The sequence below is a fragment of the Rhinolophus sinicus genome, linkage group LG06, assembly GCF_036562045.2.
Source record: "Rhinolophus sinicus isolate RSC01 linkage group LG06, ASM3656204v1, whole genome shotgun sequence".
Classification (NCBI taxonomy): Eukaryota; Metazoa; Chordata; class Mammalia; order Chiroptera; family Rhinolophidae; genus Rhinolophus; species Rhinolophus sinicus.
In genome coordinates, this window is record NC_133756.1 from 159,787,685 (window position 1) to 159,810,790 (window position 23,106).

At 55.7% G+C, this 23,106-nt stretch overlaps 1 protein-coding gene across 32 annotated transcripts in view; it reads right to left on the reverse strand.

The window, feature by feature from the left end:
* NRXN2 (neurexin 2) overlaps positions 1-23,106 on the reverse strand; it is a 104,849-nt gene that overhangs the window by 54,637 nt on the left and 27,106 nt on the right. For 12 of the 32 annotated variants that reach the window (XR_012497627.1, XM_074336585.1, XM_074336612.1 and 9 more), the window contains 5 exons: positions 21,138-21,209; positions 16,682-16,983; positions 9,127-9,171; positions 1,453-1,614; positions 299-737 (listed from right to left, as the gene is read on the reverse strand). Coding sequence is in view for 31 of the 32 variants with exons in the window: in XM_074336585.1 (XP_074192686.1) it covers positions 299-737; positions 1,453-1,614; positions 9,127-9,171; positions 16,682-16,983; positions 21,138-21,209 (1,020 nt within the window). In the remaining variant the exon portion in view is untranslated. The remainder of the gene's footprint in view (positions 1-298; positions 738-1,452; positions 1,615-9,126; positions 9,172-16,681; positions 16,984-21,137; positions 21,210-23,106) is intronic. The other 20 variants (XM_074336606.1, XM_074336590.1, XM_074336601.1 and 17 more) reach the window with 7 other exon arrangements.

The window sequence follows — 23,106 nt, forward strand, 5'->3', positions numbered from 1 at the left end:
CCGGGATGTAATGACTCCTTTTATAGATAAGAAAGCTGAGGCGGGCCCAAAGTTACACGCACAGTAAGTGGGGAGGCTGAGGGGTGAACCCAGGTCTGACTGACTGCAAACACGAGGCTCCTCCCGCCCAGGCACCGTGACAGTAGTGACACCGGAGGGGCCGGGGGGCCAGAGAAGAATGGAGGAGATGGCACGAAGGGTACAGGAAACTATAGGACAGAAGAGACGTGGAGAGGAGGTCGGGGCGGGGGACAGGGGCGACCGGGATGAGAGGAGAAGAGACCAGAGGCCTCCTGACCTTTGCGCCCATCCCTCTGGAAGTCCACGTGGCACCACTCGCCGTCATTGACCTTGCGGCTGGATGCCCGCAGCTTGATGCCCCCAGAGCCCATGTCCAGCAAGAGGTAGAGGTAGCCGTCCAACAGCTCCATGGCGAAGTAGTCGGCCCGCTGGGCAGAGCTGGGGCTGCCGGCCCCGGGCCCGGCCCGCCGGCCCTGGCTGAAGAGCAGCAGCCCGTTGGGCTCAGTGGTGCGGAAGTCCAGGGAGATGGACCCGGTGCGCTTGGCGCTCCAGCGGGGCAGGGCCACAAAGGCCTCGGGGCTCTCAAAGGTCACAGGGTCCAGGGCAGCCACATCTTCACAGCGGAATGACAGGTCCCCCTGCAGCTTCATCTTGGGGTCCCCTTCCTTTGCCAGGCGGGACAACTCCAATTTGAAGTCATTATTCTTATAGACCACCTGCAGGGAAGGGCAGGAAGAAGCAGCAGAAGCAGCTTAGCGCCTGGCCTTCCCTGCCCAGCGGCCGCCAGCACCATGGGACCCTGCCACCCAGCCCTGGGAAGGGCCTGCTCAGCACTACCGACCCCTGGCTTGGCCTCTGTTCTAGAACTTCACGCACCAAGGCTGTGAACGAGCACCCCCGTGCCCCCCTTTTTTCTCTGTGCTGTCCCCCTGTCCAGCACTGGCATGGTGTCCCATGATGATAATGACAAGACAACCACCACCAACAAACATGCCGTTGACACTTCCCAACTGACAAAGTATTTTCGTTTACACTCTCATCCGCTTGTCATAACCATGTTAAGAAGTAGATACTGACCACTCATTTTATAGATGAGGAAACTAAGACTTAGACAGATCAGGGGACTGGGCCAGGGTCACAGAGCTAGTGAGTGGAAGAGCCGAGACTGAAACACAGGTGTTCAGTCGTCATGGCCGGCAGCTGCCAGCCACAGGGTCCTCTGAGAGGATGGGGGACTTTGGAGGCTCAAGAAGTGAGAGAAGGGCAGCCTCTTGATGGAGTCCATGGCCTTGAGTTTTAAACAGGAACGGTCCGCCACCATGAACTTGGGAGGCACAGAGGCCCCAGGCGCCTGGCCAGGTCAGACTAAATCCCCCTGCACACGGGCAAAGGGCTCCTGGGCAGAGCCCAGCCCCCGCCAGCCCCACTCACGTCCTTGAGGCAGCCCATGAAGTTGTTGCTGACGGGCGAGCCCGGCAGGTCGGCCGTGTTGGGGCTGCCCCCGATGTAGAAGAAGTCGTCCGAGCCCAGCATGGTGTAGTCCTCCTGCGTGTAGCCTGTGGTGGTCAGGATCCCGTCCACCGAGATGGTCACCTGCCCAGCCCAGGGAGGGGGGGAGACAAGGAGACAACCGGCATCAACTCCCTGGGAAGAGCCTAGGGCTGGGCAAGGGAGGGGCCAGGGGGCAATGGGAGAGGGGGCCCCCCCATTTTTATGTCTGCTTGTCTCGGAGGAGGAACAGTGGGGACAGAAAGGGAAGGGGACAAAGGAGGCAGCACAAGATTTGATGGTTTCAGGATAGGCTAAGGCCTGCCCCGCGGCCCCCAGCTCAGCAGGCAGGGTACTTAGAAGCGCTCACCAAGAACCAGTTCCCGGAAGTGGCTCAGGGCCCCAGAATGGGGGGTGCCGATGGCACCGCCGCTCCCCTCCTCTTGAAGGTGCTCTCTGGACCCACATGTGATTTCAGAGCATCTGACCACCAGTTCTCCTTGGATTGTGGTGGCTGCGACTCACCTGCAGCTCTCCCCTCAGGGCGCTGAGTCCTGTCAGTCTTAGCCCAGTAGGGAGACAGCAGAGAGCCAGGGCATGAGCAACAAGAACTCAGATATTCCTGGGGAGTCTTGCAACTTCCTGGGGGACGCAGAAGGCCCTTCAGGGCCGATCCCCACCATACGCCCCTTTCCTGAGTCTGTCTCTTTACTCCCAGGTCCCTCTATTCAGGTCGCTCTCTTGTGTCCCAAGAGGGCAGCACTTTACTTATTCATCAGCCTGTTTTTCTCTGTCTTCCCTACTGATGCCACCGTCATACTCTAGGGAGTCAGGGCCTGGTTAGGGGACAGAGGGGGACAGGAGTAACCTCAGGATACCTTGACTCGGGGTTGAAAAGCCAGGTAAGGAAGCAAGATGAGTAAGGGTGGGAGACTACCCAGTGTTCCAAGGAGGTGAGAGGGGCTCAGTAGCGGCCTGGGGAAGGCAGAAGTAACCTTGTGGGAAGTGACAAGGGCAGGAAACTCTCGGACTACCCCCTCCCCAGGCAAATGCCCACCTGGCCCTTGAAAAGTCCATAGGTGTAGCCCACAAGGGATCGGGACCCCCAGCAAGGTTGTGGGAGAAGACTCATGGGCTAGGGGACCGTGAGCCCCCACTCTGGGAAGGCTGTCTGGGAAAGCAGGCAGGTTCCTGCAGGGGCCTCCAGGAAGCTGGCTCACAGGGAGCCCAACACGGTGCTTCCTCAGGTCACAGCTCACTCCCACTTCCCACTCCCCGAACGTGCTTCAGCACCCCCTTTTCAGGCAAAGTCTGGAGACAGGACTTCCAGTCACAACCCGTGATGCCCCGACCCATAGCAGCCCATTTGCATCTGCCACCAGCCATCTTCAAGCAACTGGTCCCCAGGGTTCCATGGCCATGGGGCAGCTGTGGGTGCTATGAACTCCTAAGGGACATGAGCAAAACAGGAACGGGGGAGCCTCCACCACAGGATCCTTGAGTCCCCCTTGTGCTGGGCTGGCACTGCCATCTCCCAGGGATGGGGGGCGGGCACTGAGCAAGGGCAGACGAGCCCCTCCTGGGAACCATCAAACCTTGTGCTGGGGCGACTAGGTTCAAGGACAGATGGTGATGGGGGTGTCTTCATGGGAAGGGGCAGTTTGAAAGCTTCTGAATCTTGTTCTGAGGGGACGGCTGGTCATGATTGTTTATTTCTTCTTCCCTCCACCCTACCCGAGGCTGGGAAGTGGGGATCTGGGTGGAAAAGGGAAGGGTCAAAGTATTAGTCACAAAAACATGCAGACAAGATTAGACCGGGCAGAAGGGGGTTGGAGAAAGGGAAGAAGGGGGCTGGGCTGAAGGGGTGTGGACAAGACAGGGAGGGGGGCGGGGAGAAGGGGGTCTCCCTGTGACAAATTCCACTCCATCCCCCACCACCTCCACTCCTATGCTACACTGAGATCAGGAATTGGGCCATTAATTAGTTCCTAAGCCTATATCTGGTCACTCCAGATACAGTCAGCTCCTGGAAGGGTAGGCACCTGGCCTGACGTGCCCCTGTGACCCCACTAATGCCAGCCCGGTCCAGGGACACATAGTCATTAAAGGGGAGCATTAAGTCACCTCCAGGCTCAAGGCCACACTTGGCTCTCGCTGCCTGTGTCCCATCTACAAACCCTACGCCTCGGTCCTTCGAGACTGCCCTAACCAGGCACCCCTGCTTCTGTGCAGCCCCAAAGCTCCCCAGGAAGAGGCTCTTCTGGCCCCCATCCGTACATCAGCCTTCCAGCCCACCGGAGCCATTCGGCTGTCCCTCTTCCCAGCCCCAGAGGCCGGGGCACCAGCTACTGGTATCTTCCTCGACCTATGGGCTCTCTTCGACCCAGTCCTTTCAGCCAACTCCCCTGCCTTTGCCCTCTCAGAGTTAGAAGGACCTGACCTGGGGGAGGGGGAGGGTGCCCTCCTCAACTACCCTCCAGACTGGGTACAAAAATGACCTTGCCCCCATGGCTTTATGCAAATCACTGCCACATGGAACAACCTAAAAAGGGCTGCCTTATTTACCCTATCTGTCCCCCAAATGCACAAGTACTCTTTTAGAGCAGCCGTAGCCCAGGGGGTGGGGGAGAGGGTAGCAGGAGGCAGGGAACATCAGGAGGTGCACAGAGGAAGGGGGGTCAGCCTGGGGGGGAGGAAGTAGAGAAAGTGGGGGGATGGGCACTGGGTGGAAAGGAAGCCAGGGGCAGGGGAGTGGAGGAAGGTCTCTGGGGAAGGCAAGGAAGGAGATGACAGATTAGTAAACCCGACTGTTCCCTCAGACAAATCAAAGTCCAGACACAAAAATGGCGGGTTCGTTAGTAAAAGCAGGAAACGGGAGAATAATTCCCCTGTCCCCCTCCACCCTGGGGATTCATGATGCCCCGGCCCCCCAGCCCCCCCGCGCAGCTTCTGGAAGGGGGAGGGCCGGCAGGAGAGGAGGGTAGGGTGCCATGCAACACAGAACAGCCACTGCAGCGAGGACACAAGCAGGTTAGAGGGCTGGGGGGGGGGGGGGGGCAGCAGCCCCAGCAGAAAAGGCAAGAGAAAGCAGCCACAGGTGAGAAGGCATGCGGACCAGGCCGGGGGAGATAGGGAAGAGTAGAGATGGAGGCAAAAGAGCTGTGTGGGTGCAAGAAGGAGAAGCTTCCTTCCAGTGGAGGAGGGGAGAGGAGCCCCCACTAGGACAGAGACATCTATGGGTTGCAAAAGAAAAGGAGGGGACATTAGACTCAGACTTTCCTCACCAGAGGAAATGGCCCAGGCGCTCATCCCCACCACCCATTCGCCACTGATCACGGACCCCAGCCACACATGCTCACACACCACATCCCATTGAAGGCAGTGGGAGAAATCTTGACAGGCTCATTTCCAACCAGCATCCTTTTCCTCTTCAGGACCACGGCTAGGGCCCCGAGATACTGCAGAGACTGCACGGAACACACACCAGTCCACTCCACACAGACAGGTGGGCCTGAGTGGGGACCCAATAGCCAGGAGGAAGGAGCCACGGCTCTACCCCGGAAGAACCAGGCCCAGCCAGGGAGAAGGGCAGGGAGTGCGTAAGATGCAGAAGCCCAGCACCTAGCACCCAGCCTCGGCTCCACTCCCCAGGAGCGGGGAGGGTGGCCAGCGGTGCTGCAAGGGGCAGCATACCACCTGCGAGGGCTCTCAACCTTCCCCAGTGGCCCACCTCTCTCCTGCTCTGCTTGGCTCCCCTTAGGCAGGCAGGTAGGACATGTGACCAGGGCCTGGCCACAAATATCCCCACAGGGGTACTCCTTGCCCACCATGCCCCAGGAAGAAAGGCTGAGGAAGAGGAGATCGTCCAGAGCCTTTGCCGGTTCCCTGCGACGATCACAGAGTCACCAGCCTCCTTGGGAGGGGGGCTTGTTTGGGGGAGAATAAGATTGAGGGCAGGTGTTTTTAACTTGCGGGTGGGCTGGATGGGCTTTGAAGCCCCTTGAAACTGTGTGCAAAACTGCAGCCATGGGTGTTTTGCTTTCCAATGAGATGCCACTGCTGTGTCATCAAACTCTCAAAGGGATCCGCCAGCCAAAGGTGGTTAAGGACAACTTGGTCAGGAAGAAGGTCCAGGCCCCCTCTTCGGACTGAGTGGGGTGGGAGGAGAGGAGGAAGACGGGCGAAGGACGGCCGAGGGAGCGGGCAGCCATGCTACGCGTTTACGTTTCGCCATCTATTTGGGGTGGGGGAGAAACTAACGAGAGAAACTGGTTGGAAAGACACACGGGGAAGATGACCTAGGCAGCAATTATAACCCACGGGGAATCCTGACATCTAGATTTGATAAAGTTTGGGGATGGGCACTTCAGGTCAGAAATCCTAAGGTCTTTAGCCTTTACCATTTTCTTTTTTAAAACATAATTAATTAATTAAAATTTTAGCCTTTACCATTTTCTTTTCTTCTTTTAATAATTAATTAACTTAACTTTTCGCTTTTACCATTTTCCAGCACAATCTCATTCTCCCTCTCTGACCCTCACCTGTACTTGGCGTTTAACCACTTCTGCCCTTCTCACTTCCCCCAGGCTTATTATGAGGATCAAAGGAGACAAACAAAGTGAAACCATGGAAGTGGCTCTGTGACCCCAGGCTTTCTCTGGGCAACAGGTTCCCCATCTGTTAACTGAGAATAACTTCTGCCTGTTGTTTGCAATCTAGGCGTTAGAGTTTAAATGAAATCCAAAAGACGGGAGCTATTTAGGGGAACCAAAGCCCCCAGTGTATGTATGTACAAAGAACTATTATTATTTTTACAAGCAACTTCCACCGGCTTGACTACACTGAACTCGAACCTGTCAACCGGGTTGGCCTTTGTGGTCTGTGTCCACCCTCTCCCCCGGGGAGAAATGCTCCAACAACAAGAAAAGAGTCCGTATACATGAGTTAGTACAAATAAATACAAAACCAGCCGGAACCCGGCTGAGGAATGCCCGGAATTAGAACAGGTTGAGTTCAGTCTCTTTCTGTGCCCCGTTCTTTGACTCTAGTCGTGGCCTAAGAGCGCTGACCCCTGGGACAGGTTCCTAAGGGTTTTGAGGCCACTCAGGCCACCCCAAGGCAACCAGCTCTGACAATAAGCACTGATGCTCACGCCAGAGAGCACAGACTTCCGAGATGCAGAATTTAACAGCACTTTTCCTTGCCAGGGCTGAAACCAGACGGGCTGGTTTGTTCTTAACTAGCTTCCCCAGGTCACTCCATCTCTCCTCCTCCTCCCCAGGCCCAATTCCTGAGGCATTCTGGGGTTTCGTGCAGTTATTTTAGGACTGATTCCTAAGAAGGGACAGTAATAGGGTCTCTAGTGGGGCCAGAGATGCTGTATTCTCCAGGGTTTGCTCTGGGAAGGGAATCGCATCTTTACAAAACATCCCTGCCCTGGAAACACTGAGCTAATCAGTTAACATTTTATAAAGCTTAATAAAATTATAATTCCCTTTACAGAGTACAGATGCTTTCACTTCCATTACCCTTTTGACCTTCACACTGGCCCCACGCAATAGGCATTGCAGGTGTATTATCAGCCTGTTTGGTAACAGCTTTCACCCAAGGTTAACATGGTCAACTTTTAACTACGTTGAGACTGGAAGGAAGGTCTGTGTGGTCCTAATTCTCAGATGGTATTCCCTGAGTGCTTGGAGTGTACTACATGGACTTAGCTTGTTCCCTTCTGTCCCCAGAGTGAAGCTCTGGAAAGAGTTCCCAATGCCCAGCTCCTCACGGGTACTCAATGGCCTGGCCTGAGACACGGGCAGCAGCTGACTCCTAGAAGCCACAGCTGGAGAAGCGAGTCTGTGGAGGCTGGTGCTGGGACCCCCAAAGGCCCCATTTGAACAAGGGGATGACTGGGAGTGGCCAGGTGAGGCCTTGGATGGGGCTGGGCTAGGATGGCTATGCCCACGGGCACTAGCTCGGGGCAGAGAGCAGGGTTAGCATGGGTCTGTGGGTGCAGGAACACAGAGCTGCAAAAGCTTCAGGACAAGCCACACAGGGCCTCAGAGGTAATGCCTCCTGGGGAGTTGGGGGAGCCACTCTGATTGGAAGCCTAGCTGTCGTGCTTCCCTCCTCGTCACCAGCCAGGCAGCCACGCAGACCTGGGAGGCTGGGAAGGCCAGACAGCTGCCCCAAGCAGCTCGGGCCTCATGGGAGCAGACAGGGTCCCCAGCCTGGTGCTCAATCACGCTGCATTATTAATAGGCGATGACTAACCGCCTGCTGCGGCAGAGCCAGGACCGCGCAGGCATGAGGGAATCCCAGGGGATGGCGCACGCAGGGCCTGCACGCACACACTCCCGGGCGAGGCGAGGCAGGCGCAAGGGGCCAGCCTCAGCCCCTTGCCTGCTCCTGCCCCAACCACCGCCTCCACACAGAGCCCTCACCAGACTCGACAACACAGCCCCTAGCTCACACTAGCATTTATACACGCACACTCACCAGCAGTCTCACAAACACTGTGCAGTCTCCCACTAACACCCCCTAAATGTCACACCAACATTTACACACAGTCGCACCCACACACCAACACACACCAGCTGCGTTTACACAGACTCCCACACCGACACTCACGGGACTGAGCCCAACCCAAACAGAGGAGCTTGGCCCCAACTACCCCAACTTCGGTCCCTGCCGGGCCTCCTCCTCTCACCCCCTCAATGGGGAAGGAAACTAACCCGGGTCAGAGGCCATGCTGGACAGGCAGGGGGCAGGAGGGGAGGGGAAATGGAGGGGAAGGAAGACAGTGTGAAACACAGTGTTAGTCAGAGCAGCAGAGCTGTGGGGGAAACTGGACGCTGTCCCTGGTGGGGAAAAAGACCATTCGTGCCATGCAAAATGTGGGGGGAGACGGAACCAGGAACCCTCAAGGTTGAGAAGTGAGGGAGGGGAATGTCACCTCTTCCCTGGCAGCCAGCATGAAACAGCCCCAAAACTGGTATGAACTGGTGATTTGGAGGGGCTCTGTGTATCCCCCAAGGCCATTTCCAACCACCTCTGGGGAACGTGCCTGAGCTGGCAGCCACTGGAGGTCTCACCCCCAGCCCCCTCCCCCAACCCGAGGGGCCTGTCCGGAAGCCGACAGTGAGCAGAGCGTAGCATGTCATGGGATGGTGTTTTCCATGGATTTTCAGGAGACCAAGAAAGAAACTAAATCAAAAAGAAAAAACGAGGGAGAAGGGGGGAAAGGAATAAAATAAAGCAACAGAAATAAGCAGCCTGGCATCGGGGCTGGTCTAACCAGAGCCAATGAACATGGGCCCTGCCCCCAGGTCCCTCTGGCCAGAAATCCGAATTCAGGAGTCAGGGGTTAGGGCAGGGACAGGCCAAATTCCTCCATTTCCATTTGTCGTTTGGATTTGAGTTTGGACCAAAAAAGAAAGAAAAGGGAAAGAGGAAAACTAAAAGAGAGAGAAGCAAAATCTAAAGATTGTCCAGGACGCAAAAAACAACTGGAAGAGCAAAACAACCAAAACCAAACAGGGAAAGGAAACAAAAGAGGGAGAATCGAACAGTTAAAAAAACCCACGGCAAACCAAACGGTAAGACAATTAGAGTGATATCTACCAGATAATGCAGTTTGTTTACCATAGCGTGTCCAATCCCTGCGTGCTTCACCGGAGATATGGGGGAGGGGTGGAGGGGTCAAAAAAAAAAAAAACAACAAAGACAACAAAAGAACAGAACGAAAGAAAAGAAAAATAAAATGACCAACTGTGAAACTCAAGGAAGGAGGAAAAATATATACCCATATGTATTTGGCTGTCTGTTCAGACCCTCCCACTTCAGGTTCAACTAAAGTATTTTGTTTAAAGAAAATTAAATTATGATGGGAGGGAGAAATAAGACACACACAAAAATTAAATCCCTTCTTCTCCCAATCCCTCCCCGACCCCTCCACTGGATTCCTCTTCCCCCATCCCCTCCCGGAGGAAGAGCCAGCTGCAGAGAAGGGGAAACAGTTAAAGACCTTGGTTAGTAGAGAAGAAAACAACAAAAGAACTGGACCAAGAAAGCAAAGACTTAAAGATGGCCGACATTCCGCAGATGAGACAGAAAGGTTAGTTCGGTCTTTCACTCATACCTTGCCCCACCTGTCCCTGCCCATTGTTTGGTCCCCTGGGTTATAAGCGTGTTAGTAACACAAACAGAGTTGGCAACGGGGTTTTCCAACAGAGGGTGAGAGAGGGAAGGTAGGGGGTTAAGAAGCAGACCCAATTATGCAGTATTAGTAAGTCCTATTGGCTGAAATGTTAGGGAGTTGAGGGGAAGGAAGGGAGGGGAGCAAGGGGTGTAAGAAACGGATGGGCTATTGGCTCAGGTAATGGAGAGGTGGGTTTGTTGGCTAACTGGTCAATCAGATGGCTTTCCAGAGAACTGGCTAAAGAGCAAGTTGGTGCTGGCCAACTGGTTGACCAATGACCATGCTGAGTTAATGGGTTAACTGGCTGGTGATGGGCCAGCTGGCTGTCAGGCTGGGAGAAGTCACCAACACCCCTAGAGAATCCCAGGAGTGGCTAGAATGAGAGGCAATTTCATTTGTAGGTAAAGGGAGGGGGTTCCCAAGGAGCGTAGAAGGGATATACATGGGTGTCTGCTTTTCCTGAGGATGGAGGATAGGCAAAAAGATCCAGGGAGTCATGAGGGGAGGGGCAGCTCCTCTTTTTCTTTCTCCCCCCCCCCCGCCCCATTTCTCTTCCTTGAGAAAGGCAGAAAGAGCAAGTTGCCACCAGAACGAGGAAAAGGAAACATTGCCCTCCATGGGCTGGCAGAGGGCTCATTGTATATCACATCTAATCACCCAAAACCCTCCTCCCTCTCCTTCCTCTCTCCCACCCATAGCTGACTCCTCCTGCCTGCCTAGATTCACTTTTCAGAGCCCACATTTCCCAGAAAGTTCCCCAGGTTCTTCAATCGCCCCACGTCCATTCTCTTATGCTCCTCTGGGCAACCACACCTCCAAGAATTGAGTACCCACTACCACCACCCCTGCCAGTCTCTGGAAATGGCAAGGCTTTCCTGGCTGCATAGCCTCTTTCCAGGCACAGCTATAGACCCCGGAGCCTCCACTCCCCACAGCCAGCACCAGAAATTCACCCCCCAACATACCATAGCATAAAAAGGAACACAGAGGCTCACCTACCTCTAAACTCCTCCCTACGCTATAAGTCAGCTTCTTCTACCCCAGTCTCTAGAATTCCCAGCCCCATATGGCTCTGTTCATTTTCTCTTCTCATGGCCAAAGACACAGCAACAACCACCTTCAAAACTACCCTGGTGTTTGGGGAGGAGATATCAAAGGGACTGAGGCAGCTTCACTTAAAAGTATCAGAGACGGACGGACACAACTGCTTGATGTCCATTAAATACTAAACTGCACACCCGAGAGAGTGATTGTGAGAAGGAAAGGTATTCTAAGGACAGAGCCATTAGTTAGACAGTTATTATAACCAGTGGGCACAGGGCTAATTCAGTAACACAATTAATAAGGGCCTCGTATAATTAAAAATAGCAGAAGCCAATATTTAGCAGCTAGAAGTGCTGAATAACCAATATTAATTATTAGTGATGCAAAAGCACTTTGCATAGCAGGAGGCCGAGAGTCTAACTACGGGGCCAATGGCTGGAGCAAGGGGATAACGGGTGATTGGAGGGCTAGTACTACCGGACAGTAGGTCTGTCGCGAAATGAAGAGGCCAACTAGTCAGGACGAGGAACACTTAGCTCCCAGGCAGCTACATAAAAAAGGTAACAGCTGCCTGATGTCACTGCGCTAGTCGAACAAGGCAGAAAAAACAAAAAGACGTTGGAGGGAAATCCAGCTACTACTCTTTTTTAATTAGAACTGGTTGTGGGAACTAAAGTACGAAAAAAATCAGTTTTAGTGTTCATGGATGACTTCTTGTTTAACAAGTAGAAGAGCAAACTCAGAAACAAGATTGAGAGGGAAGAGAGATGTGAATTTAAAGCCTGGGCCTTCCCCGAAGGCGTCCAGAGATCCAGGCTTCCTCTGAAAATCAGCAAGGTTGGAGTGGGTGAGACAGGGCCCCTCCAGACCCAGGGAGTGTGGGTCCAGAACCCAGTCCACGGGGATTGCGCCCGAGGGGGCAACTGTGGCCAAATACTAGAGTGGAGCTTCCACTGGAACCCATTCCTGGTGGCCAGTGACACGGCAGCCTGTGCCTTCCCAAATGATGGGATGTGGAGGGCTGAGTCTTCAGACTCACGAATGAGCAGTGAAGGCTTTTCCGCACTCACAGAAACAGCCCAGGAACACCAGAATGACATGCCCGATGGGCGAGGATGGCATCGAGTCAAGGAGGGGAGAAGTCAGTCATTATATCAAGTGGTAACTTCCCCTGGCCTTTGAACAACCCCATTTCCACCTTGAACTCTGGGAGTAGCTCCAGCCCCTCAAGAAAGCCAAGAGAGGGTTACACACAAAAATCACAAAAAGAACGAATGCAAGCCATCCCTGTGGAGCTCGAGCAAGAGAAGCTCAAGACAAAAAAAGGAGGCAGCCACTCCACTCAGGGGTAAGAGGAGCCTGTTTTCCAAGACAAGCAGAGCATTCAGATGGTTTCAGGATTTGGGAAGATCCAAGAATGGCAGAACCACAAAACGAACTATAGCCGCCTTTGCACGCTGCACCGACGACAACAACCGGCCTTCCCTGGGAGGCAGAGAAATGGAGTGGCTTCGAAGTCAGACAGACCTCCAGTTCTACCTCTTCCTAACCAGATAACCTCGGGCAAGTTCTTTAACCTTCTGAGTCTCTATTTCCTCGTTGGTGAAATTTCCTCGTTGGTGAAGTGAGACTGCCTCCCACTTCACAGGATTGCTACAAAAATTAGTGAGATACCAAAAAGAAATGAGACCCTTGAGCTCGGGCTGGTGGAGGAGAGATGTGACAGTACCATCTGAGACATGTGGTGAAAGAGGGACAACAGGCCTGTGGAAATTCAGAGGAGGGGGTGGGAGAGGCTTTCTCCTGTAAAGAGAATAGGGGTCTTTTCCTGAGGACAAAAGATGGTTCTAGGCTCGTATGTCCAAAACTCACCAATGCGCTTCAAGACAGAGCCCAAATGAACCAGAAAAAAAACACTGGAAAAACAACTAGTTGCTGGTAGTAGGCCCTCAAGGAGTTTACCACCTAGAAGTAGAGAGAAGAAATGAACACAAATATTGACCACAGAGACGGGATGTGACGATAAGGCTAGAACATAGCAAAGAAGAGAGACTGACGGGTGAGGACCAAAGAAGGCTTTATGACGAAGGTGGCACTTGGCTAATAATGGATTGAAAAAATCGCACCGCTGACGATACCGGCAGCGAGCCCTTCAGCGCTCACGTGGGTTATGGGATCAGCTCAGTCCGTGAGCGAAGGCTCGTTCTCGCGTTGCGGGTGAGGAGCTAAGCGCAGAGAGGTTACGTAAGTTGCCTCAAGTCACTCGAACTAGTGGCAGAGCTGGGATCTGAACCCAGTCTGTCCGATTCAAGCCCCAGCTCTAGGATTTCCACGGGGCAGAAAGGTGTCGGTGGGAGAACTGTGGGAATAAGGCAGGAGCCCGGGAAGCTGGCACAGGCCTAGTAGGCAGAGGAGCACAGTTAGGCCCCACGGCAGGACACATGAGCTGCCAGGGAGGAAGAGTGGCCTGGTCCAGAGGGTGGGGGAGGGATTCCCACATGCCTGGTGGACCCCAATTTGGGGGACTCCCTCCTTGGGGCCCAGGGGCTCTCCTGAAAATTTCCACCCTGAGAAGCAGTGTCACGGGAGCTGGGCAGGAGGCGGCCCCCCGTGATACTTTGGTAGCCAGCTCTTCTTCCAAATTTGGTTCTGGCTAATGATGAAATGGGGTTGCACTTGGCTTGCACGGCGGTGGGAAGTTACTGCATATGGGAGAAGAGTGGGCTGAGGATTAACATACGCCTCAGGGAATCCTCAAAGGTAATCATTCCCGCAAAGATTCCCCAAGAGACACCTCCAGTCACAGTGGCCTCAGGCTGAATTCGAAGGGAGAGGAAGGTGACAGCAAGGTGCCATTTCAGTCAGGCCTCCTCCAGTCCGAACTGTTGTTTCAGGGATAATTATCTAGTTCCAGGGAGGGGGACGGGGGCAGCATTCTGCCTCCTTCCAGTCTTTGGAGCTGGCCTCTTGACTCATTCCCGCAGCTGCAGAACCAAGGGGAAGGGAGAACCCCTCTGTGCTCGTTCTGGAGCACGTCCTCCCGACTCCAGCCGTTCTAATCACTTGGGGAAAACGATGTGGGCCCGGCGTGTTCTCAGACCCTGCCTCTACCCTGTAAGGGAGGCAGATGGCGTTTCTTATATTAGCTCTGGTTCTGGCTCCTGGGGAAACAGGACACTGGTTCGAACCACCCACCCCACCCCAACATCACCCCTCAGATCACAAAAGGATCTTTCCGATCCGAGGATGTCATCTGGACACCATATGAACTTGTCCGAACGGCATTTCTCCACCTCGGCTCTACCGTCCTTTGGGGCCAGACCACTTTTGCTATGGGATGGTTGGCAGCTTCCTGGCCTCTACCCACTAGGTGCCAGTGGCACCCTCCCCCGAGCTGTGACAACCCAAAATGTCTCTAGACATTGTCAAACGTCTCCTGGGCAGGGAGGAGGGGCACACCACCCTTGGTTGAGCGAGAACCACTACTCAGGGACAACAGGACCCAATGACTTATTCACGGGAGCCCTGAAAGATAGGCATTCAAAGGGCCTGGTGAGGATGGACTCGCCACAGGCTAGGCCTGGGGTGACAGCAGTGAGTCCAGAGCACAGCCCAGAGGCTGACCTTTCCCCAATGGCCACAGTGACAAAAAAAGGGCTGTACCTCACTTTGTGGTGAGTCCAAAAAACCATTTTTAAAAAGGGCTCTCGATCAAAGTCTGTAAGCAGACACCGCCTCTGGCCCTGAAAGCCTGTGTTCAGGCCAACCTGACCTGACTCTGTGTTGCCCCACTGGGTACAACAGGCCGGGAACAGGAAGTGGTTTCCATCAGTTTCCAGCGTGGGCCCATGACTCTGGGAGGCCTGAGAAGAGACTACCACAGGTCACTGTCTACACTCAGTGCCACTAAGGCCAGGTCGCATCCCCACTGTGGCTTTCCAACTCCCTTAGCCACAGACCGCCCCCTCCTCTCGGTGTCTCTCGAGCTCCTAGAACATTTAAAGTGTCTGCCACTCAGGTGGCACTTGCATGGCTTTGCTCTGCTCACTTTTAACAGACTTATCCTGTCTCCTTAAAAGCTGAAGGGTTGGGAGGGCAGGGACCAGGCCTTTAACCCCTCCGTACCCAACTGGGATGCACGATACATGTGTTGGCCAAATGACGCACAGACAGGGTTTGCAGCATCTTGCCAAAGGCAGTGCCAGGTGACAGCACTGGTCCTGGGGAGGCAAAGCAAGCCAGAAGCCCCAAAGGCAAATCCTCCCACACAACCCCCCACAGTAAAATGTGTGTGACACACCACGCTATGAGCAATGCACCTGACGCACTCAGGTTGCCTCAGACAGGAGTGACAACACAGGACGGCCCTCCAGCCCAGTCAGGCAATGATGTGACACGAAGAGGGCACTGCCCCGAGGAGGAGTGCCCCCACCAAGCACGCCACTCTTCAGAGCATGAGGGGCACTAAGAATAGGCACCCGGGAAGGGGCGCAACTACAAGAGGTAGCAACAGGAACAGCAGGATTCCTCACGGGGACCCCACAGCGACAGGGAGGGAGGGGGGCCCACAGGAGGAGGCTCCTGATTAGATCATAGCTCAATGGTGTCGAAGAGGAACAGGCAAGAAGAGTGCGAGGTCAGCCAGAATCCCGACTGCCTGCGGAAGAGCCTTTCAGTGGGAGAAAAGGGGGAGGAGGACGGTGATAAAGAGGGGACAACGGAAGCTGCCACCACACAGCCAGAACCAGGAAGCACCGAGACGATCACCAGCAAGAGGGGCTGCAGAGCAGCAGACAGCGCCGCCCAGGGCAGGGGTGCTCTGTGCTCCTGGTGGCACTTAGATTGCTGGAAACGGAGCCGGAAGAGCTTCCCTGCCTTCAGAGAAAGCGGTGGACCCGCAAGGGAAGGACCAGCAAAGGCCTGGGCACCTGGGTGCGGGCTCTGAGTGAACAGGGCAAGGAGTCGGGGAGGGGGGGACACGAGCCACCACGGAGGCAGTGGCCTCTCCTGCTTTGGAAGAAGGGTTCCTGGCGGGAACATCTCAGGGCTGGAAACAAGCTGTGGGGGCTGCTGTCAAGCAGAAGCCTGGCCAGAGAGACGGCCTCCCCTGCCATAGCCAGCCTGGACATTGTGAGAGGCAAAAAGGCCACTACTAAGAGGACACAGCTGATGCCCAGGAATCTGGGAGCAGGAGCTGAGGGGACACTGCAGAGAAGAGCCCTGTCCTGCCTGCAGGGGCCAACCCAAGAGTCTCCTCTGAGCTCCTGCATGGGCTGGCCTGGGAGCCGTGGAAAGGCAGCCACCGACTGCTGCGAGAGCCTGGGCTCCTTTGGGGGTGCTGCCTAGAGGAGAGACAGGACCAACCCCCTCTACAGTCCTGCTCTCCCTCACACACCTGCTGCCCCTCCACCTTGCTCTGACCCCATCTCTGCCTCAGTCCTAGGATGGCCCCGCCTGGGGCCAGGCCACATGCTGGCCCCACATGTACCTCAGGCTCACGTTTGTGCTTTTCTGCCCTGGAGTCGGGACACCCATAGCTGCTCCTCCAGGCCAGAGTCTCCCCACCCCGCAGCACCCCAGGGCCCACCCACCCAGTCCAGGCTCTAGCTCACTCCTGGCATCTCCCGAGCCGCCCTTCTGCCACATCACCTGATTTCTTAGCCCCGGCCCCTGAAACCCCAGTGACCGCCACCATCTGAGCCTGCCCTTCCCCGTCCCTCAGGCTCCAGCCCTGGGCAGCTCTTCAGCCTCCTCCCTAGCTCGGCTCCCTGGTCCCTGAAACCTGCCAGCTACTGCTGCCCCCCTGGACCCCCCAGTCCCCCCTCGATGTTCTCCAGAACCGTGCCTCCACGCCCAGCCCTGACACCTCGCACCCACACCCCCATTCTGCCCCCCGACGCAGCTGGCCCCTGGCCTTCTTCTTGCTCCCCCTACCTGGCGCAGGTTTCGGGTGACCCGGACGTCGTGCCAGGCGTTGTCGTTGAACTTGCCGTTGACGGGTTCCACGAGGGCCTCGAAGGCTCCCGAGCCCAGGTTGATGACCAGCCAGACGGCCCCGGACTTGAGGGACAGGTTGACGTAGTCGGCGGACTTCCCTGTGTGCAGCATCAGCCCGTTGCGCTGCAGCGTGCGGAACGCCAGTGTGATCTCGTCCGTGCTGCTCTGGATGGGGTTGTGTGACAGGTCGTAGCAGAAGAACTCGTTGCCTTTGAAGGTCGCCACGAACTCCTCCTTGCCTGGACGCCGTGGTGTGGGGAGAGGGGAGAGGGCTGAGTGGGACACGGTACGTCAGACCCCCCTCTGCCCCTCCAGCAGCCCAGGCGCAGTCTGGGCAGGAGCCCCGTGGCCCCCACTGCAAGCTTCAGGCCCTCTCCCCTCCCCCGGCCTGTCCACCCTCCTCTCTGGACCCTGCCATCTCTGCTGTCAGAAGTCAACTTCCCTGTGTCCATTTCCAAAGCAGGAGGCTGCTAAGTGGTTCTCACACTGACAGCTGACAATTAAGCTGCCACAGGGCCAGGCAAAGCAGACGTTCTCACTGCCTCCTCCCCCACCAGCCCCCCATTAGCCACACCCCTTAACAAAGGGATGTGGAAGAGACACAAGAGGCCCCACCTGACTCATCCCTGGGCACCAAGCTCTCCTGAGTGCAGCCCACCTCCCACTCCTGCCTCCTCTCGGTGACAACCAGTCTCAGCCCAGGGACAGTTTCAGGCCTCACCATTGGGGATGGGACTAGTCGACCTGCTGTGTAGCTGCGAGCAGATGAGAAGAATGGGGAAGTAGTGGGGTGGGGGAGGCAGGGGTAAGACACATGGGAAGGCAATGCAGGTGACAGGGATGGGTGTGCACCAGGTAGCAGCGGGCCACTCAGCAGGGCTTACACAGGTGGCCATCAGGCACCCTACCACCCCCACCCCCAGCTCCAACCTGAGGACAGCACAGGTGGGCCTTGGGCGCAGAGCCTCTGAGGGGCCCCAGAGGGTGGCTGTGAGACCCCGCGTGCCAGGCAGGTGGCTAGGGTTGAGACTGCAAGGGCAGGCCTGGCTCTCCTGCATGCACGTGTGCATGCACACGCGCACGTGTGTGTAAGCACCCACTGGCAGTTTTTAAGCAGAAGCAAAAATAACTGGGAGAGCCTTAGGGCCCTTTAATGTTCTGTAAGTCGATGACAAGTGAGAGGCCAACGCCTCGGTTGAGGGAAGTTGGGGTGCCAGCCCCCCAGCTTCACAAGCCAGAGCCCACGCAGAGGAAAACAGGACATGGAGGCAAGGGAGAGCAGAGAACCTGGCCTCTGACAGTGACTCGCTTCTCCTCCCCAGCACATGGCTTGTCCAGCCCCCCTCATAGAACGAGACAGCCGGGGCAAAGCCTTTATGGGGGAGGGGGAGAGGGACTCTTAGTAGAGGCCTAAGGTCCGGGAAGGAGCAAGGCACAGTGCCACGCGCATGCACAGCCCTCAGAAGGCACCTGCCCTCCTGTGGGCCCGGCCACAACAGCGGGCGTGTGGAAGCAGGGGCTCTCCGGGTGCATTTTCTGCAGATGCCCCTCCCCTGCACACAACAGCCCCGCTTCTTCTCTCCATCCGGGCAGGCTGCCCGGAGACTCTGTCCTCACTGCCTCCGGATGCCAAGGCACCAGCTGCTGCCCCAGAGCCTGGCACCACACTTGCTGCAGCTGGCAAGGCCCAGTTTCCTGAGGCCACAGGGCAGGAAGGCTGATGGGGACACAGGCAACGTGGGGACAGTCTGAAGCCCTGCTCTACCTACCTCAGGGCTCCAGTGGGGAGTGCCAGGGAACAAAAGGGAGGCGTCAAGGAGACGGTGTGGAGGGAGGCCACGGAGGGAGGGGGAACAAAGGACCATCAGGGACAAAAAGGAAATGCTGACGGGTCAGAGCAGTGAAGGGGCAAGAGGTGATGGAGTGAAGCAGTCTAGATAAAGACAAGGCGCAAGCTGGCAGGGCACAGGTAAGGGTGATGGGAAGGGGGCCAGCAAGGGAAGGGGGACAGCGACCTCTAGGGAATGGAAGCCAAAGCTTTCTCAGTATCTTACTGTTTCCATAGCAACCAGGCCTGCTGCCCAGGCAGTGGCGAAGCTGAGGGCTCAAGGACCAGAAAAGGAACGTGTTTGACCTTGGGCTTGCCACACGTACTAGTCCCTCCCAGAAGCCAGGCCTTCCCTCCCACTCCCTCACCTTCACTGCAGTCAAAGAAAATACCATTAAAGGGAGAGTCAAACAGAAAGAAAGAAAAGAATAAGGCAACCACGTGAAAAAGTGATTGGGACAGAACAAAAGAAGCCAGTAAAAAGGAGAGAGGCAGGCCTGGGACTGGACCCCAGCTGCCAAGGCGAGATGGAGAAAGGAGATATTCCTCCATTCCTCTGGGCTCTGCCTCAGGTCTCCTAGGCGAGGAGGCAAAGCCAGCCACTCCGGAGCCTGGGTCTACATGTTCTCCAATTCCCAGTGCAGCCAGAGACCCCAGAAGGCCCAGAGATGGAAAGAGGCTTGGAGCAGCCAGAGGGAGCCTGAAAGAATTTGAGGAGAGGGACAAAAAAGATGAGTAAATGTGGAAAAGAAACCCGAGGATGGTGAGAAGGACAGAAACAGACCCTGAGTGGGGAGGAGGGCAGCAGGATCTGAAGGGATTTGGGGGGGCTCTTTCCAGGTAAAGATGTGGGGGGGCTGCCAGAGTGCAAACCAGTTCTGGGAGAAGACCTGAAGCCCCAGGGGGCGCTCTCCCCGTCTCGCAGCCCAGACGATCAGGGAACTACAACTCCCAGCCGCCCCTGAACAACCATCAGCGCTCCTAACAGCCCCCGCCACAGGAAGGTGGGTAGTCGCTGATACTTGTTTATCTCCCAGGTCGGGAGGGCGGAGCCCCACAAGTGTCCCCAGTCAAGCCGAATGTGGCTAGAGACCAGTTGCTGTGGTCCTGGATTTCTGAGCCCCCGGGAGGGACAGAGCAGCTGCCTCCTTTCCAGGCCCAGCTCGGAGCCCTCCTCTGGGAAGGTCTCCAGTCCCCCTCCGCCCCTCCCAACTCTCAAGCACTACAGCTGTCTGTTCTGCTCATTTGGCACTTACTGCCTAGTAACATCTTGTACTGCTCCCTGGAGAGGAAGTGTGATGTGAGAAAGACCTGGGCACTCATGCTGCCTCTTCCACCAGCTTTGTGACCTTGGCCAAGCGGCAACATCTCTAAGCCCCAGCTTTCTACCTCCCAGTTTGCTGTAGACATCTAGACAGGTGCAACTTCCTAAACTGTGAACCATTCCACAAATAAATGCCTCCCGCGCTGCTATGTCAGTTTCTGGTGTGTGCTGCCTCTCTCTCTAGATCGCTGAATAAATGAACTCCTCTGGACAAAGTCTGCACTTTTCATATACTTTGAATGTACCACGCTTTATTGTACTTATTTGTTAGAATGTCCATGAGCCCCTTGAAAACAAAAACCAGTCACCCATTTAAAACAAACTTGCTGAACACACGCCTACTGATGGGTAAAGCACAAATGAAAACACCCAAGCACTGTCCTGAGGGAGCTCGGTCTAGTGAGGGAGGCAAACAGGTAAAGTGACAGTTCTGATGCCATGTGACAAGCCATGTAATGGATGTGTAGACAAGGGGAACACCGAGTGTCTGGATTTGCCTGGGGAGTAGGGGCGACTTCCAGTGTGGATGGCCTGGCTGCTTTTTCAAGAGTCAGCTGAAATAGACACCAAATAGCTGGGGAGGAGGGCAGGGTGGCGGGAATCCAGGCCGACAGAACAGCACGTACTAGAAGAATGCAGACAGGACTCGAGCCCCGATGCTTGGCACCCACTGGTGTTCCTTGAGGGGTTACGAAAGTACCCTGTAAACTTCTTAGGAAAAACAAGCTTTTAAGAGAGGCAGCCTCAGTGCTTAAAACCTACAGCCCTGAGACAGACTCAAGGGCTTCATGTTGGCCTCAGGGGGCTCTGGCAAGTATCAGTTTCCTCATCTGTAAACCCAGGGCAATGAGCCCTTCCACAAAGGGTCCCCGAGGCTCATTTAGGTGATGCGTCTAATACATGCGTATTATAAATGCCACATCTGCCAACTAGCGTTTGATGGTTAGATGGGGGGGAGGGGGTGCAGGGAACTTACCCTGCTGCCTGGCCGCGCTACCAGAGAAACACACTTTCTAGTGATGGGTCTGAACTGCCACAAAAGACATCAGTGTTCTAGACAGAGGTCACCAGGACAACTGAGCTTTGGGAAACACATGGAGGCTTGTGGCACTTCAGACCAGGGCAGATCCTGGGGGGTGCAGGCCCACCAGTCCCCGGGGGTTCAGAGAGGGTACACCTTTATTGACTCAGCTTCCCCTGGGGGTGGGGCTGGGCTCTCTGGGGACCGTGGGGTCACTGACCTTTTGTTGGCTGGTGCACATCGCTGGCTCCTCCTCTCCCGGCCCCCCCCTCGGAGAACAGTAAGGACCCTACTGGAGAAGCAGAATTGGGGAGTCAGGCACGGGGCGGGGGGGGCTACCCAGCCAGTCCCACCCCAGCCTTGAGGTAATGGAGGGCCCTCTCCAGGGCAGAGATCCTCTTGCTTGGGGGTGCAGGCTTGGGGCAGAGGGGAGCTGTTCTGGGGACTCGCTTGCTTCGGGGCCTCTAAGGAAAGAGCCAGTTGACAAACCAAGGACCACTGGCCCGAGACCCCATCAGACTCATGGCCGCCGACTTCTGCACTTCGCCCAGGGATGGGGAGACTGGGCCAGAGCAGCAGGGGCGTCTGCTGGTTCAGGAGCCCCTGAGGCCCAAGAGCACGCACACAGGCCAGCCCTCAGGAAGCCCCTGAGCCCTCACTGCCACTTCCTGGCTGACTCTCCTCCCCACTCTGTATCTTTGCTCACAGCCCTTCTGCTGGGTCAGAGTTCCTGCTCTTCAAAAGGCTGACACAGGCACACTTCCTCCAAGACGCCAGGAGTCACACACCACACCCCTCCTCGGATCTTTGCCTATCCTCAGGGCAAAACCTGGTTCTCCGTCTCCCCCTGGCTCATTTACCACAGTGAGTGCTCTTAATGTCACCTCTGTCCTCGTCTTTGCCAGCTGGTTTCTGTTTGTTCTCTGGCCTTCCACTGCACCTTCAGAGGGCTGCGCACAGCAAGGGAGGGGCTGCCTGGCTGGAGCTCCTTGTATTCATGGGGAAGCCCTTTCTCAGGGATGACTGCCCACTCCACACCACCCCCAGGCCTCCAATCCAAAGGCCCCCGCAGGCACCTGGGACCACGTCTGGGTCCCAGCTCAGCTCAAGCTCTCCACCCGCCCTGCAGTGACCTGTGCGCTCAGTGCCTGGCTCCCAGGTACCCACACCTTTTGCCAGACCCGATGGGATGGCTTCAGGATGAGGGAAACTGAAGAATGGATTTTAAAAGTTCCTATGCGAGCCCTTACTCCCACCCCAATCCCAAATCCCCAGAACTGAAGCTAGAACAACACCTGAGCTATGGACCTTTCCAGGGAGGCATGGGGGGATCCTTTGGGCTTTCATCTATGACAAAGGGGAGCCACAGCCAGCACCCCCAGAACCAAGCACTGATAGGCAAAAAGAATGTGAGTGAACCAGCCAGGTCCTGACTCTCCACTTGGGACTTCATCTTTCCCCACGCATCTTGCCATAATTGGACATCCCAACAAGAATCACACGCCCTATCTCTCCAGACCGAAATCCATCCCAAATTCTAGATCTGAGCCTCGCCCACAGCCCAGTCTTCATCCCGTGGGCCTCTCCTGCCTACAGGCTAAGGACACGACCCCATCCCAAAGGAAGAGTAGCCCCCCGGGGACGGCCCTGGGCAGGGGAGCAGTGCCCATGGGTCTAGAAGGCCAAATACCTGAGCTCAAAAGACTCAGCGACAGGCAGCCTGGGGGTATCACAGGCAGGACTCCTGGGCTCTGTCTCGAGCTGCTTAACACCAGGGCTTTTAAAGATGGTCGGGATTTGGTCGAAGGGAAGCTTAGAATAGACGAGCAGTCCCAATAGTCCCACTAATTAAAGGCTGCGTAATCACTAGCAAGTCACCTCATCTCTCGGGGCCTAAATGTCCTCATCTGTTAAACAGTCAAGAGACGTTCAGAAGATCAAGGGTGAGGGCGAGCAGTGGGACCGCTGTGGCAAGGGGGTCTCCCACAGCGGCATTCCCCCGTTTTTCCCCACTTACTCCCATGTAGATATAGGGGCATCCCATAGCAGCAGGGTGAGGGGAGTGGGGCTGCCTGAAATTCCTTCTCCAGACCTTGCCTTTCTCTTTTTATTTGGGTTCATAGAGAAGAAAGAATGATCAGAATGAGTGGAAGGAAATAAAATACCAGCATGAGAAAGAAACAAAGCAA